The sequence below is a fragment of the Coffea arabica genome, chromosome 3e, assembly GCF_036785885.1.
Source record: "Coffea arabica cultivar ET-39 chromosome 3e, Coffea Arabica ET-39 HiFi, whole genome shotgun sequence".
Taxonomy (NCBI): domain Eukaryota; kingdom Viridiplantae; phylum Streptophyta; class Magnoliopsida; order Gentianales; family Rubiaceae; genus Coffea; species Coffea arabica.
In genome coordinates, this window is record NC_092315.1 from 33,632,696 (window position 1) to 33,650,723 (window position 18,028).

At 37.8% G+C, this 18,028-nt stretch overlaps 1 protein-coding gene across 1 annotated transcript in view; it reads left to right on the plus strand.

The window, feature by feature from the left end:
• The window catches only part of LOC140038471 (uncharacterized), a 38,358-nt gene that overhangs the window by 1,923 nt on the left and 18,407 nt on the right, over positions 1–18,028 (plus strand). Inside the window, exon 3 of the mRNA XM_072083836.1 lies at positions 272–2,227. Coding sequence (XP_071939937.1) covers positions 272–2,227 — 1,956 coding nt within the window. The remainder of the gene's footprint in view (positions 1–271; positions 2,228–18,028) is intronic.

An 18,028-nucleotide genomic window follows, 5' to 3' on the forward strand; every position in this document is an offset into this window, starting at 1 on the left:
GAGAGTGACTCACCTTGGGGAGCACCCGTCCTATTTGTAAAGAAAAAAGATGGAAGCTTGAGGTTGTGTATCGATTATCGAGGGCTAAATGAGGCTACCATTAAGAATAAATACCCTCTACCGTTGATCGATAGCTTGTTCGACCAACTGCAAGGGTCAGTGGTCTTTTCTAAGCTGGATTTGAGGCAAGGGTACTATCAGTTGAAGATCAAGAAGGAAGATATACCCAAGACTGCCTTTAGTACAAGATATGGACATTTTGAGTTTGCAGTCATGCCTTTCGGATTGACCAATGCACCAGCTGCTTTCATGGATTTGATGCAGAGAGTTTTTAAGAAATACTTGGATCAGTTTGTAGTGGTTTTCATAGATGATATCTTGATCTACTCTAAGACTCGTGAGGAACACGCTAAGCACCTAGAGGTGGTTTTGCAGATATTAAGGGAACATAAGCTATATGCCAAATTCAGCAAGTGTGAGTTCTGGTTGACTGAGATATCTTTTCTAGGGCACAGAGTTTCTGAGGATGGTATTGCCGTGGACCCGGCAAAAGTGGAAGCCGTTATGAATTGGAAACAACCAGAAACTCCAACTGAAGTTAGAAGCTTCTTGGGTTTAGCAGGTTATTATAGGAGATTTATTCAGGATTTCTCGAAAATTGCAGGACCTATGACTGAGCTAACCAAGAAAGGAGCTAAGTTTGTCTGGACTCCGAAGTGCGAGTCAAGTTTTCAGGAACTAAAGAAGCGGTTAACATCCGCTCCCGTTTTGGTTTTACCTGACGGAGGTGAAGGTTATGCTGTATATTCTGATGCTTCCAGAGAAGGTCTGGGATGTGTTTTAATGCAAATGGGTAAGGTAGTTGCTTACGCTTCTAGGAAATTGAAACCCCACGAGCAAAACTACCCAACTCATGATCTAGAACTAGCCGCAGTAATTTTCGCCTTGAAGAAATGGAGACACTACTTGTACGGCGTGACTTTCGAGGTTTTTACGGATCATAAGAGCCTCAAGTATCTGTTCTCCCAAAAGGAGCTGAATTTGAGACAAAGGCGATGGGTAGAATTCCTGGAAGATTATGACTGCTCGATTAATTATCACCCAGGGAAAGCCAACGTGGTGGCTGACGCTCTAAGTAGGAAGGCCCAAGTAGCAGGGTTAATGGTAAAAGAGTGGGATATGTTAGAGGAAATAAGTGGTTGGAACCCTCGCTTGGAGAACTTGAAGGTTTTATTTGGGAATCTATCATTGAAGTCACCGTTACTAGAGCGTATTAAGGAGGCCCAGAAAACGGACCCTATGATTCTGAAGAATTTGGGGAGAGTACAAAAAAGGGAAGCCTTAGACTTCAAATTAGGGCCTGAAGGGGTATTGAGGTTTCAAGATCGAATTGTGGTTCCGTCAGATGAAGAAATAAGAAAAGAAATTTTGGAAGAATCACATCGATCAAAGTATACCATACACCCAGGTGTGACCAAGATGCATCATGATGTAAAGAAATTGTACTGGTGGGAAGGTTTGAAAAAGGACGTGGCAGCATTTGTGCAAAAATGCTTGATCTGCCAACAAGTGAAAGCTGAACACCAAAAACCCTCTGGTTTATTGCAGCCGTTGGAAATCCCTGAATGGAAATGGGAACATATAACAATGGACTTTGTAACGGGCTTACCTAAAAGTCAAAAAGGTTTTGATGCAATTTGGGTAATAGTCGATCGACTCACTAAGTCTGCACATTTCCTACCTGTAAGCATGAGTTTCTCATTGGAGAAATTAGTCAAGTTGTACACAGAAGAGATCCTAAGGTTACATGGTATTCCCGTGAGTATCGTGTCTGATCGAGATCCGAGGTTTGTCTCGCGTTTTTGGCAAAAATTTCAAGAATCTTTGGGGACTAAGTTGAGATTTAGTACTGCGTATCATCCCCAAACCGACGGGCAGTCGGAAAGGACAATTCAGACTTTGGAGGACTTGCTGAGGTCGTGTATATTGGATTTTGGAGGTAAATGGAGTAATTATATGACTTTAGTGGAATTTGCTTATAATAATAGCTATCAGGCTTCAATCCAGATGGCACCTTATGAGGCTTTGTATGGGAGAAGGTGCCGATCTCCAATTCATTGGGATGAAGTTGGAGAAAAGAAAATCGTAGACCCTACAGTTATACCTTGGATAGAAGAAGCTCAAGAGAAAGTAAAATTGATCAGAGAAAGGCTTCAAGTTGCTCAGAGTAGACAAAAGAGCTACGCCGACACAAGGAGGAAGGATTTGGAATTTAAAGTAGGTGACAAAGTTTTTCTCAGAATTAAACCCTTGAAGGGCGGAGTAGTGTCTAAGAAAGGTAAGAAGCTTAAGCCAAGGTATATTGGACCTTTCGAAATTTTGAAGAAAGTTGGGAATGTAGCATATCAACTGAAATTGCCTGTAAGCATGGCTAAGATTCACGATGTATTTCACGTTTCCATGCTTAGGAAATATTATTCTGACCCAAGTCACGTACTGCCTCTGGGGGGAATTGAGGTGGATGAGACGTTATCATATGAAGAAGGACCGGTCAAGATTCTGGAAAGAGAAATGAAGGAGCTGAGAAATAAGAGAATTCCCTTGGTAAAGATTTTGTGGAAAAATCATGGACTTGAAGAAGCAACTTGGGAGTTAGAGGAAGAAATGCAGAAAAAGTATCCTGATTTATTTATCCAGAATGTGTGAATTTTGAGGTCAAAATTCTTTGTAAGGAGGGGAGGATGTGAGAACCCTGAAAAATGCTTATATAAATAATATTTCGTATGTCTTTCACACCCTTTTTATTCTTTCTAATCTCTAGTACTACTTTTACTTGTTCGCAATTAAGTACGTAAATCATGGTTATGCGGAAAGTTATACAATTTCCAAAATAAAGAATTCTTTGGTTCCGCTAATCTAAGTTAAGACTCGTAGAGCTAGGTTAAATTCTCTTTTCATACTAGCATAAAATGTTAGATTTTTTATATATTGGTCAAACTTGATTTTAATAGATTAATTCATAAAACAAGAATGTTAAATGCTAGATTTTTATTACAAGGTCAAACTTGATTTTAATAAGTAATTAATAAAATAAGAATGTCAGGAACCTTTATACTAAATCGTAATCGGCGTATATTCGATATAACAGTTTAAGTATTCTAACGTATAAGTAGGCTTTCAAATCACACTTGGGGATTATTGTTGGAATTAAGATTAGAATTGAGAGTTTAGTCGAGGTTAGGGAGCAAGGTGAAATGACCAAAGTGCCCTTCACAATTTCACAAAACCTCCATTCCACCACAACCTCACCATGCACGGCCAAACACTCCCTCTTACAGCCTTCCACTGCCGCCCCAATTAGCCAACCACAACTTCACCAATTCTACAAGCAAACCAAATCCTACACTCCACCAATTCTGCCCACAAACATCTCCATAACCACGGCACCACTTCATTCATTCCACTTCACATATCAAACCACAGCTGCACCTCACCTTCATTGTAGCATCCGAGAGCAAGTGAGTGAGAGCTGCTCCTCGTGAGTATCGACCTAAGGAAGAAGCCGCGAGCTGCAACTCCATTTCGTTCCTGCCCTGTCCGTAAGCTGAGGGAGGAGATCAGGGAACCATCAACTCCATTTGCACCCAACTTCACGGCTGCAACATCACCAGCTTCCACCTCCATCAGTTGAAGCCACTACACCAAGCCAGAATCATCAAACCTGCCGTGTGTGTGAGAGCCGAGAGGGAGCAGAGATTTTTTTCAGAATTTCGTGTGTGAACTAGCTTGCTGTGAGGTAAATTTTCTGGAATAAATATGGATGATCAGAGGTGGCTTAAGCTAGCTGTGGCCTTGCATGTGTTAATTTGTGTAATCAAATGATGAAACCAAAGCTGTGGAAAATTCTGTTTTGGGCAAACCATTTCTGCCGAGAAGCTGATTGAGCAATGCAGCTTAATTTGTGTTTTTCGGTGATAATTTGAACTCTTAAATGTCTTTAGTTTGGGTAAAACTTGATGATGAATACCATGCATGTTGGTTTGAGCCTTCGGATGATGTGAGTATAGCATGAAGAATTCTGTTTTGGGGTTAAACATCTCAGCCGAGTAGCTGGATTAGACGCGTAACATTAATTCTGATTTCCTGCGACAATTTGAGGTAGATTAAGTGTTTAACTAATCAATTACAATAAGGAAAAGTTAGCTAGGGACATGCATGCTGAGGTTAAGCACTCGAATGGAATTTTTTTTTTTTTTTGAACAAGAATTTCTGCTATGTGTAAATGTTGAAATTGCCGTGAGCTTGCTTGGATTATTACAGCCTAAATTGGTTTTAATTTTGTGGTTTAAGCCTATAATTATAATTAGATAGCTAATAACAAGTAATTAGGCCCTGCATGTAGCCAATTAGTTCGTTAAAATAGAGAAATAAAATTAAGAGGGCAACCTGCCTCAATGCAAGATCATCCGAGCCCAAGCAGGAAAAATTCTGGAAATTGTGATGTTAATAATGATAGTTTGAACTCGAATTTTGATATGGAAATGATTACTTACTAGCTAAGAGTTTAAACGCTGAACTTGAGTACCGAACACCATATTAAAACCAAGGGAAAGTTTGAACTAAAGCAGATTGGATGCTGGAAAATTTTGGAAGCCGTATGATGAACTCGAATTTTTCAGATTTCTTTTGGGAAGTTTAAATTGGTTTCTGGAAATTATTGTGCTTTTCCCTTGGATTATAATGTTTTAGAAATACCTAAGAGTGGATTAATTGCGTGGTATAAGTAGTTTAGCAATGAATATTTATATACTAGATGATGGAACAAAAAAAAATGTTAGTGTATAATTGCTGGAATTTTTGGTTGTGATAGCCGAAAATTGAGTTGGAAAATTTCTTGGTTTTTGGAAATTTCCCCTGAAGCATGAAGGATGTAAATGCCTGGAATATGTTGTTTGGGAGTCTTTAAGAAATGTAAGGATGGTTCGAATAAAACATGTTGGCGGTTAAAAGAGAAAAAGGGAGTTTTTCATAAGTGGAAAATGAAATTCCAGATTTTTGGATTCCACTGACCAGTCCCAGTAAAATGTATATATCTTGATGTAGGAAAATTCGTTTAAGGTGCCGTCAGTGGCATTTGAAACTAGAATCATAGACCTTTGTCTTGTAGAAATTTCGTATTTTTCCTCTATGTGTACTGCTGCCTGTGAATTTTTTTAAAGTGGACTGTTTTGGTTGAATATCCTATTTCCTGGGGAAACTGGATTTGGATTTGGATTGAGATTCTTGCTTACTTGTGGTTTAAATTCCTGATTAAATTGTGGTTGGAAGTGATTGATGAGGTCAAGGGCTAATGATTGATGAAGCCTTTGGCCATTAGCATGATTTTACAAGTATTACCGGATGTTGGAAGTTAAATTTCTGGAATGCCTTGAAGGCCTTACTTTTATTTTATTTGCTTATGTTGGGTTGCTGAAACCAAGTGCTAATGATTGATGAAGCCTTGGTTGACTATTTTATGTTATTCGGAAATGCAATTGTTGAAAGCTAAGGCTAATGATTGACGAAGCCTTAGTAACGTGCTATGTGATTTTTGCCATATTTGGATATATATATTGCGTTTTCAAAATGGAATCGGAGCGGGGAAAATTGTATAGATCTTACGAACTCGAGTAGCTGCGTTCGAAAATTTACCAAAAAAAAAAAATATTCTTCAGCTAGCATTATATTATAAAGCTCTATATCTAGCATTTTGCCTAAAACTTTCCAATTCAAAAATTTCCTTTCACGCAAACTAGCCTTGTTAAGCTCTAGAAATTAAGTTATATAGCTTTCGGAAACCCTAAGTTATAGTTTAATTCTTTTCCTTCCCTAAGCTTTGCACTTGGATAGCCAACTATATGAAAGTTTCAAAATACAAGTTTTACCAACTTTAGCGAAAAGCTTGGGATACTTGCTCGGCAAGAAACCCTACCCTAGGGGAAAATAGTTTTTACATATAAGTTTTATAAAAGCCGTAGTTTAGAGAAATACTCAAAGTAACCTTCCAACTTTGTTTTGAGAAGTTTGTTGACTTGTTTCTAGTAAGTAATACTGGTTACCATCTCTAAGTATAAAAGTAAGAAACACTTTTACTACTTTTACTGAGCTTCAATCTAAATAGATTTTTGGAAATTCCTTGAGGAAGTAACTAGTAATAAATTAAATAAACTCGTTTACGAATAAGTTAAAAACTGCATAGAAACTTATAGTTTCAAAATTTGATTTCTAGGATTTCTCGAGGACACGGATTTCGACTCCCAACCCGTTATCTGAACTCCACTCTTGGTGAGTGTCCCTGCCTGTTCTTTTCCTACTTGAATTAAGTGCTTTCTTGACTCGATATGTGATAAATTGCAATGAAATGAGTTTTGATCCATCGAAGTGAGCAGTGTGTACTTTATCGCACTAGCCGTTCGAGTGGTGACATGTGTGAACCATTTCCTAATAAATCCTTGAATCTAAATGTAGTTAGTCGTTGGGTGAATCCCTCGACATCTGAATCTAACTACAAAAACCTTGAATCTAAATGTAGTTAGTCGTTGGGTGAATCCCTCGACATCTGAATCTAACTACAAAACCTTGAATCTAAATGTAGTGAGTCGTTGGGTGAATCCCTCGACATCTGAATCGAACTACAATAAAGTCGTTGGGTGAATCCCTCGACAATTTTTATTACGGGTATATCTCGAGTATACTGCGTCGGTAGACGAAGTACGGGCCCGGAGTAGAGGTATGAATGGTGACGGGTTAGGATTAAAATGAGTGGATCTACATGGACTATAAGTAGTGAGAGTTGACGGAGGGTCAACTACGAAGAACGGTGTTCAAGCGAGGAAAATGGCTCCTGAGAGCCCCTGTATCCTACCTTGTGTTGTTACACGCTTTCTTAATTGTTTAGCCTGTTTAAATGACTACTCGTTGTTTGAATTATGTGACTGCATGTTTTGGGGCACCACTGAGCTTTAGCTCACCCCGCGTTTATTTGTTTTCCTTACAGGATGGGAAGGTTGAAAGTATTTGCGTAGTTTGTATTTCTTATGGTTGAACTTGAATAATTTGATTGTAACTTGCGGATTGTATTGGATTGTAATCTAAGTATTGTACTTTTCATTTTGGATTGCCACTTGAAGCTGGAAAAGTGTAATCTCTAATTCGAATACTTGGTTTGTAAGTTTGTTTTGGGATCTATGTGTGTATCTATCCGGTTTGGTGCGATTTTGTACTTTGGTACGTAGCGTAGGTCGTTTAAGAGCACCGTTTGGTTATTTTTACCTGTGCTATCTCTGAAGTTAATGTGGCTTTAAGGATAATCCTTTTCTGGAAAAGTTGTTTTGTAATAGTTTAGGTTAATCATCGGAAGGTTTTAAGTTAGAATGCTTGCGTGAGTCCTGGCGAGAGCTGGGCAGACGGCCCGCCAACCCTTTGGTTCGCCTTAGGGGAAAGTGGGGTCGCCACAATGGGGATTGGCTTGTTAAGTATGGAACAAATGTCTAATGTTGGGGACCTTAGATATGTATGTTGGGTAGGAATCTCAAAAGTGGTTGATTTCCTCTTGAGCCTAACTAACTCGAGTAGTGAATTATCATATTTTCGAATTCCTGTACCCGAGTACCAAAGAGGATACCTTTATGATAAGTCGATATCCCGAATAATAGTAGGATAAGTCTGGATGGCGAAAGTCAAGGCACGGGGGATGCGAATAATCTGGACTTGGGATATATTGAAGATATTAGTGAGATTTGGGACCCTTATTATTTGCAAATAAGGTACGATTCATGTTTTCCATTGTTTAGCTAAATTTTGGCTATGGTGAGACCTGGGAGCTAGAAACGGACATGCAAGGAAAATACCCTGAGTTATTTATGAATACATGTATGAATTTCGAGGAGCTAGAAACGGACATGCAAGGAAAATACCCTGAGTTATTTATGAATACATGTATGAATTTCGAGGTCGAAATTCTTTTAAGGGGGAGAGAGTGTGATAACTAGAAAATTCACTCATATTTTCAAAAAATTTCCTCTTATTTTGATTAAATTACTTTATGATATCTTTACTACTCAATTACTCACTCAATGGTTGCAATAAATCATACAATTAAGAGTTTTACCCTTAGTTTTATAGTTCGCGTAAGTTAGGGTTTTCGCGTATTTTGGCCGTGTGGTTAATTGGTGAGGTGTGTGTACTAAATTTGGTGGTTAAGAGTGAGTTTTAGATAAGAGAAAGTGTATGATTAGAAGTGCTAATAATAAGTTAGTGAATCATAAGTGAAAACACTAATACACGCGAGTTAAGAAAAATCGACTTGAACCGACGTGTACCGTTTGCTACCGATTGAATACATCACTTGAACACTACTTTATTATCTTAATCTCCTTGTTTTAATTGAGCTAATTAGCTCTTAATTAACCCTTAAGTCAGCCACCATTATTGACTAAGGAAAAGGAAGAAAACAAAACAAAACAAAGAAAAGATCTTAAAGTGACAAGTGTTGGAAATCCATGGAAGGTTGACCAAGACATTTTCCTTTCTTCTTATCTTTCCTTTTGGCTAAAATCCTCTTCATTTTTCTTCCTTCTTGGCTGAACTAAAGAAAGAGAAAAGAGAGGAGAAACTTCAAATTTCATCTTGGGTTTTGCTTGATTGGGAGAAAAATCAACAAGAACCACAAATCTAATCCGAACAAAGGTGCAACAAGGTGACAAGGAAGCTTGAGGTGCAGTGATTTTGCATAGACAGCTTTTGTTTTTGTATTTTCCTTGGAGGTTTGAAGGTATGGAGTTGAGGAACTTCCTTCTCTTTCTATTCTTGCAATTTATTAGGAAGATGACTTGAAATTGGAAGTTTTATGGAAGATAACCTAGATTTGTGAAGATTGGTGAAATTTCTAGCTTAGGGTTTCATTTTCTAGCCATGAGATGATAAATTTCAATTTGATTGATATTTTCCAGATTTGATATAAGTTATTTCATCTTTGATTTGGCATGTATATGATTAGTAGAAGCTAGTGTAGTGTGAAGGTGGAATTTCTAGCTTTTAATCGCAATTAGTGATGGTTATATGCAAATTTTAGTTTAAGAAGTGTAATTTCAGTTCTGACCTGCATATTCGTGCATGATAAAGGCCGAATTAGTTCTTGATCAAAACATGAAAGTTGTAGGGCATGGAGTTAATATCTACCTGCAAAATCTCAGCTCAATCGGAGCACTGTAGCTTACAAAATGACTAAAATACCCCTGACTGCCAAATGCCCTATTTTGCGGGCAGTTTTCTATTTTCTCTGAGATTTCACATTTTGACCTTGAAAATGCACGAACTGGCTGTCGATGTCTTCATAGGAAATGTAGGTCTCTTCTTAGCTTCAAAACGCCATAAAGTGTACTCTAATCCAATAAGCGTAGCTTCATTTGTGACCAAAACGCCAAAAGACGTCAAACCTGCTATTTAGCTATTCGTCTTTAAAACTGGTTTCCGGTTGTATTGCTAGACTTGCCTTGTATTTGGATGACATTAAGCCTAGTTGAAGGGCTAATGTGTTAATATTGCTTATGTGTGACTTTGGACTGAGTTGAGGAAAATAATGAAGCTAAATGGCTGGAAAATAGCGAAATGCAAAGGGTATGCTGCCCAAATTTCTATTACTTGCTCTTAAGAATATTAGTAAGATGTAAGGTTTGATTTTAGGGTTAGTTGGATCTCAAGTTACATATGTATCCTTTAATGCACTTCAATAGTAGTATATGAGTTGTTTTTGACCAAGATTTGTTATCAACTAAGATGAAAAATATTAGTTTTATCTCGAAAACTTTGAATTACATTTGTTCACTTCAATTTCGGATTGGTTGTTCTTTCAACTACTGATTCCTGGAATTTTCTTTTGCTATGTTTGAATTTGAGAAATGACTCAAGATTTTTCGTGATTTGGAAGTTCAAATGTTATTATTCACTCTAAAATTGTATTTTCATATTGGCACTAGTAATTTCTGGATTTTTTAAGGTTCATCAAGATTTTGATTAGTTGAACCATAATACCTTATTTTGACTAATCTAGGTTTCTTTAGAGATCCGGAGTACAAACCGGAAGGAAACTTTTGACATATGTCTTGTTCATATTGGTGAGTGTTTCTTATGTGTTTGTACAACAAATTACTATGTGACTATTTGTGAATGTTTGCTTGAATGTTAAATGCTTTCCAAGGATTGTTAAATGGATTTTCGATGGGCGAGTGTGTACTTTATCACACTCGACCCAAGCCAAAGAAATTTTCAATGATTGAATGTTATTTGTGCATGAATGTAAGCCTTTTGGCTGAATTACGCCCTTGTCCTTCGTTGCCAGTCGACTCGAGCCAGAAGAGGACTCGGTCGGGCGGCTGGTGACCCTGGGATAGTGTTTTGGTATACCCGAGTATGACCACGAAAGTTGGCGGAGAACTGGCTAGTGAATTGGCTAGTGACGGGAAATGAAATCAATGAATGAATGTCAAGAACACTGGAGGAGTTTTCACTTGCAAATATTTTTTTAATAATTGGAGGAATAAGAAAAATGGTTGGCGAGTGAATGAACGAATGGCTCCATGTGAGCATGTATCCTTTTAATGAGTTTATTCTCCTTGCTTTTATATTATAAATGTTTTCCTGATTGGTTGTTCTTAAATGCCTAATGTTCTTGTTTTAATTACTTGGTTATGTGTATGGAAATCTCACTAGGCTTTTGCCTCACTAAAACAAGTGCGCATGCGTTCCTTTACCGTTTTTGCCACTTTGGCCGTTTTAGCCCTTATTTCTAGTGTAATGGTTGTTTGACTGATAGTTGAGTATAATCTTCTATCACAGGTAGTGACAACCCGGACGGAGTCGGTGGACCCGTATAAATTGCTTTGATTTACGTGCTAGTTATTTTGGATGAGTAATTGGGTTTGTATATGTGATAAATTGTCAAAATGCTTTGTATATGTTAAATGGGTACTTAGGCGAGGGTGTACTTTATCTCACTCGACCTATGTCCATTATCTGTTCTTGATTCAATATGTGAGAATACATGTCTTGTGTTGAGTATCCCCCTTGTGCTGTGTGCTATTGGGGTGATTACATGACTTGAATATTTTGATGAGTACTTTGTTGAGAGATACCTTTTGTTGAGAGATTGGATATCTCAGAGCTTGGTTCTAACTCGGTTCCAAGGGTAGACAGACTATTCGAGTCGGCCGGGGTTTAGTTGAAATCAGTTCTATGCTAACCTTGAGATTTTGTTCTTTGTTAAAACAAAGTGATTTTACTTTTGCTCGAGCTGTTGTGTGCTATTGGCTAGCCAGCGGGGGTTAATAAAGTGAACGGGAAAAGTAAGTGGAATCTACGGATTATGAGTATTTTGGTTGACAAAATGTCAACAGGTGGTCAAGTTCGGGGAATTGAATTGGTTTTGAAGCAACTTGTATCCTACCATTGTGATGTTACATTTCTGTTTATTGATGCGAAATATCTTGATTTACATGTTTATTTGGATGTGATTATACGTTTTTACCCCCGATTATTCACTAAGCATATAGCTTACCCCATTCCATTTGTTTTCCTTAGCAGGGGTCGATGCGGGGTTCGCTCGGGAAGGCGTATAGTATAGTGACTTTTGGTTTGTAGAATAGTTGATTTTTCCCTAATACTTGATGTAAGTTTGTGACGCCCCCACTTCTCCCTAAGACGAACCAAAGGGTATCCGCGGGACACCTGCCCAACTCTCGCTAGGACTCTGTAAGTCCCAAAGACAACCAAGAGGGGAGGTGAATTGGGTTGATTAAAATCTTAACCAAATTTATGCACTTTTTCTTTAATAAAAATTTACCTTCTTTTCTAGTAATGATCAACCAAGTAGATTAGAAGACAAGAGCAATATTGATCAGAAACACAAGTATAGACAAGCAATGAGAATTTTATTAAACAGAAAAGTAAATTAGGGAATCAAACCAAGTGTCTACCAAGCTATCCTCAAACTTGAAGACCACACACTAGGAAGAGCAACTTCTCTTAGATGGAAGAAGATCAACTAGATGTACAATGGAGGGAGCACTTCCTCCTTGCCCTAAGCCTCACTTAGTCAAGCTAAGAAGTTTTACAATCACTCAGAAAACCCTCAACAAAGCTACACTAAAGATCCTTTCAGTCACAAAAGAAATGCTCACCAGAAATTCACACCACTTTAAAACAAATCTTGCTTTGGAGACTATTTTCTAGCTAAAATATCTCTTGAGATTTTGTAAACAAAGTGTGCATAAGTCCTTCCTTCGTTCAGAACAGTTTGCTTTTAAAGGGGAACAAAAATGGGCTTCATTAAAGATTCCAACGGATAGAAGGCAGATGAAGGGTCAGCTAGCCGTTGGGGCTTTCGGACGTCCGACGATCAAATTATCGTCCGAACCAATCGTCCGAAAAACAGCCAAATTGAAGTTCGGACGTCCGAAAGAATTTTATCGTCCGAGCTTCAGTGTCCGAACGTCGTCCAGAGAGTTATCAAATCTTCGAGGAATTTTTAGGACGTCCGATGATATTGATGTTCGTCCGAAGCATGCGTCCGATCCTTCAGGACGTCCGATGCTTCCTTGCGAGCGTCCGACAGTGTCTTGGCAGAGAGTCATCAAAGCTATGTGGAATTTTTAGGACGTCCGACACGATCGATGTGCGTCCGACAGAAACTCCTTCCTAATGTTCTTCATCCCTTCGGACGTCCGACAGATTCCTTTCGGCCGTCCGACATGAGTGTCCTGTTTTTGCTTCTTCTTTTGGTTGATTTGCAATTCATGACATTTTAGTACCTGATTCTTTGATAGGCAAAAACACTTATATTTGAAGAAGGTTAGATAGATATTTCAAAGAACTTTTGTGATCATCAAAACCAAGAATAACATTCTCCCCCTTTTTGATGATGACAAAACAAAAGTTTGAAATGAGATTTGATAATTGCAGTAAAAACTCCCCCTTTCTCAATAGACAAGAACTCCCCCTTACTTGATGAATCATAAAAAGATTTGAAAAGCTCCCCCTCACTTGGCTGCCCAACCGAATTAAACAATTTTCCAAAAATATGACAATTAAGCATATCAGCCAATCAATCCATCACAATCATCAACTGAATTTAAACAATCAATCCAACATATCCAACATCACCAATCATCAATCATCAATCAACACCAATCATCAATTATCAATCATCAATCAACACCAATCCTCTCCCCCTTTTTGTCATCACAAAAGGGTAACCAATCACATCAACACATCCACAAACATATTTATCCATGAAAACCAAATTCATTGCATTCACACAATCAGAATAGACAAACAAGCATCCATTAAAATACTTAGACATCCATCAAAACAGTACTTAAACAACCATCAAAACATACCAAAAGAAACTTAAAATATCCATTACATTACATATTCATTGTTGAATACCACAAACACATAAACAAGACATAATGCAAATGTCCTAAGTGATGAACTATGTGGATCCAGGTGTCCTCCGAGAGAGCTGATATTGGTCGAGATCCTCCTCTTCAGTTTCTTCATCATCTTCAGCCGCCTCTTCAACTGGTGCCTTGCCTTTATCTGATGTAGAAGTGCCATGAGGAGTCACAGGGGTTGATGAACCAGGGTCTGGAATTGATGAACTCGGATCAGTGGGGTGTGACTCTTTGTCATGGGAAACTTCCTCAACCACAGGGGGAAAACAGGAGGTTCTTTTTGTCTAGGAAGGCAGTTTGTTGCTCAGAGGACATGGTGAGCATTAGGCCATGTTCTAGAAGAAGAACATGCTGTTTGAGTTCATGAAGAAGCTCAATCACTCCATCATTGGAGGAGGAAGATGCCTTAGTGGCAGATTTCCTAGGATGAATGGGAGTGAGTGGAATAGATGAAGGATCATGTGCAGTCTTAGATCTCTGTTCACTAGATGATGCCCCCTTATAAGCCCACAGATTATCTTTAAAAACAAGATTTTTCCTTTCAAAATATCCTTTGGTAAAGGCATAAGAAGATGCTTCTTTAGGACAAACACCTAGAATAGGGACTTTGTAAAACTCAAAAATCTTTTGAAGAAACTTTCCATAAGATAATTTTCTGCGAGAATCAGTGGCATAGCGAAGTAAAAACTTGCACATGACAAAGCCAAAATCAATACGAATTTTTTCTTGAAAACAATAAAAGAGGTACAACTCCATTTTGTTTGCATCAGTTCTATGGCCATCAGTAGGCACAAGCAGGTTTGAAATGATAGAAAAAGCAATTAAATTCACAGGGGCCAGATCATTCAATTTAGCATCAGCAGGTGAGGAAAAACTTCTTTTGAAATAGGTTAACATTTTTGTCCCATCAAAATGATTTGCCGCAGTTGGGAGCTCTTCATAGGAAAAGAAATTAGCAATCTTATCTTTGCATAAACGTTCAATGGTAGTATTTAAAATGGAGTTCACAATTTCAGAGTCAAAGATTAAGTCTACCCCATTAACCCTGGAAAATATTTCAGTTTGGTCAGAACCTTTCCTAAGATTGGCAAAAAATTGATGCAACATATCAGGATAGTAGACATTTGGCATAGAAATAAGATGTGACCATTTCTGGAAAGCAAATAGACTCAGAATGGATTCTAAACCTATGGAGCAAAATTCAGAGGGGTTTACAGTTCTTTGAGGGATGACACCCTTCTGGGATATCCAGGAGTATTTGTCTTTCGCAGCATCATCAAAGAATGTAGGAGGAGGGGCTGATTTTGGAGGCGGTTGAGAAGATGTCCCCTGTCCAGATTCAGGCTGAGAGGAGGGTTGTGGTGTAGGCCGTGACATTTGACCCTTGATAGCTCCTCTTTTGAAGCGTTTGGATGTCCGTTTGACAGTGGGAAGACTCTCATCCTCATCCCTGAGTGGATGCTTGCGTCCGGCAGTAACTTTTCCTCCCCTTAGATTCACCATTGTGCGAAATGTATGGAATGATAGATGCAAATGATACACACAGTAGTAGGAAAGTGAATCGCACAAAAATTTTGGAACAAAAAAGCCTTGTAGAAGATTTGACAGAGCGGTTATGAAAAGATAGGGTTTTGAAGAAAATTTGGGAATGTGCGAAGTGATAGATGATTCTATGAAATGATCAGGAATAATGACTCGCAATTGATCAGGAACTGTTTTGGTTGAGTCAATTTGGGAATGGGGGCTTCAGAACGATATGAATTTGAGAGTGAGAGACAAGAGGGTTTTCGTCCGAGAGGAAATAAAATGGGGAGAGTCTGAAGCAAATGAGGAAGAAAGTTGTTTTAAAAAATGAGCCGTTGCACTGTCGGACGGCCGAACGAAGTTGTGCGTCCGACAGTTGCGTCCGAACAGGCGCAATTCTGGAAAATGGCTGAAGAACATCATCGGACGTCCGTTCATATTCTTTCGGACGTCCGAAGACTTTGAGAAATTTTAGGATGATTTTTCGATTATTCCTAATTTTGATCTTAGATGAATGAACTGATCTAATGGCAGAGCTTTGGTAAAAATATCAGCAAATTGATCTTTAGAACAAACATAATTTACACATATTTCACCTTTTTGAACAAGATCACGAATAAAGTGATGCTTTATATCTATGTGCTTTGTCCTAGAATGATGAATAGGATTTTTGGTCAAATTTATAGCACTAGTATTATCACAGAATACAGGCATGCAGTCATACAACAATCCAAAATCATTCAAAGTGTGCTTCATCCATAAAAGTTGAGCACAACATGCACTAGCGGCAATATATTCCGCTTCGGTTGTAGACAAAGATATTGCATTTTGCTTTTTGCTAAACCAAGAGACTAAACAATTTCCAAGAAAATGACAAGTTCCACTAGTACTCTTTCTATCCACACGACAACCTCCAAAATCAGCATCCGAATAACCATATAGTGCAAACTCATTAGATCTAGCATACCAAAGACCATAGTCTAATGTACCTTTCAAATACCTAAAAATCCTTTTTACAGCATTCAAATGTGATTCTTTTGGACAAGATTGAAATCTAGCACACAAGCAAACAGCAAACATAATATCAGGTCTACTTGCGGTTAAATAGAGTAGGCTTCCGATCATACCTCTATAATGCTTTTCATCCACATGATTACCTTCTTCATCTTTGTCAAGCTTTGTAGAAGTGCACATTGGAGTTCCAACTTGCTTTGAGTCCTCCATGCCAAACCTTTTCAGCAATTCCTTGGTATATTTTGCTTGATTTATAAAAATTCCCTCAAGCGCTTGATGTATTTGAAGTCCAAGGAAGAAATTTAATTCTCCCATCATACTCATTTCAAATTCATTTTGCATAGTGGTGGAAAACTCCTTGCATAGATACTCATTAGTAGCACCAAAAATAATATCATCAACATATATTTGCACAATAAGAATGTCATTCAACACTTGCTTAGTAAAAAGTGTGGTGTCCACAACACCCCTTTTGAAACCATTTTCAATCAAAAAACCACTTAGTCTTTCATACCAAGCTCTTGGAGCCTGTTTTAGACCATATAAAGCTTTAGATAGTTTAAACACATGACTTGGAAATTTTGTATTTTCAAAACCGGGGGGTTGATCCACATATACTTCTTGATCAATAAAACCATTTAAAAAGGCACTTTTAACATCCATTTGAAACAATTTGAAGCTTTTAAAGCATGCAAAAGCAAGAAGCATTCTAATAGATTCTAATCTTGCTACGGGAGCAAATGTTTCATCAAAATCAATTCCTTCTTCTTGTGCATATCCTTTGGCAACTAATCTGGCTTTATTTCTTACAACAACACCTTTATCATCCAACTTATTTCTAAAAAACCACTTTGTACCAATGATAGGTTGATTTTGAGGTCTATTAACAAGTGTCCAAACTTCATTTCTCTCAAATTGATTTAGTTCTTCTTGCATTGCCAAAATCCAGTTTTCATCCTTTAAAGCATCATTGATATTTTTGGGTTCAAAGAGAGAAACTAAAGCAAAATTGTCAATCAATTTTCTAGATGAGGAACGAGTGTTTACCTTCTCGGATGGATCACCAATTATAAGCTCTTTTGGATGATTTTGGCTGAATTTCCAAGCCTTGGGAAGATCTTTGAGTGGATCATCATTTTTGTCTTCATCATCTTCTTCTTGATCATTATGAACTTCATTTTCCATTTCAGTTGCTGCTGGTTTAGAGCTTCCTTCATTTCCAATTGATAGCTTTTCCATTCCTTCTCGAACACCTACATCATCATCCTCACACGAACTTTTGGAATTATCATCATTTGTTTCATCAAATGTTATATGTATAGCTTCTTCAATCACAAGAGTCCTTCTATTAAAAACTCTATATCCTCTTTTATTCTCACAATACCCCAAAAATATTCCTTCATCAGATTTTTTATCAAACTTACCTAGATGTTCCTTTAGATTCAAAATAAAGCATTTACAACCAAATACTTTGAAATAACCAACCGTAGGTTTCTTATCAAAAATCAGCTCATAAGGAGTTTTCTTTAAAATAGGTCTCAAAAGTATTCTATTCATCACATAACATGCAGTGTTTACCGCTTCAGCCCAAAGGTATTTAGGCAAACTACATTCACTTAACATAGTTCTAGCAGCCTCTTGTAGTGTCCTGTTTTTCCTTTCTACAACACCATTTTGTTGTGGAGTTCTTGCAATTGAAAACTCATGTGTAATGCCATTATGATCACAGAAATCTGGAAAACCACAATATTTGAATTCCGTTCCATTATCACTTCTAATCCTAACAATTTTTAAGCCAAGCAGATTTTGCACTTTAGCAAACAATGAAGTAAAATTCTTGAAGGCATCATCTTTATGAGCAAGAAATAGCACCCAAGTGTATCTAGAATAATCATCAACAATTACAAAACAATATCTTTTACCACCCAAGCTAGTAATTTGAGTGGGACCAAATAAATCAAGATGCAAGAGTTCCAAAGGTTTAGAAGTAGATACACACA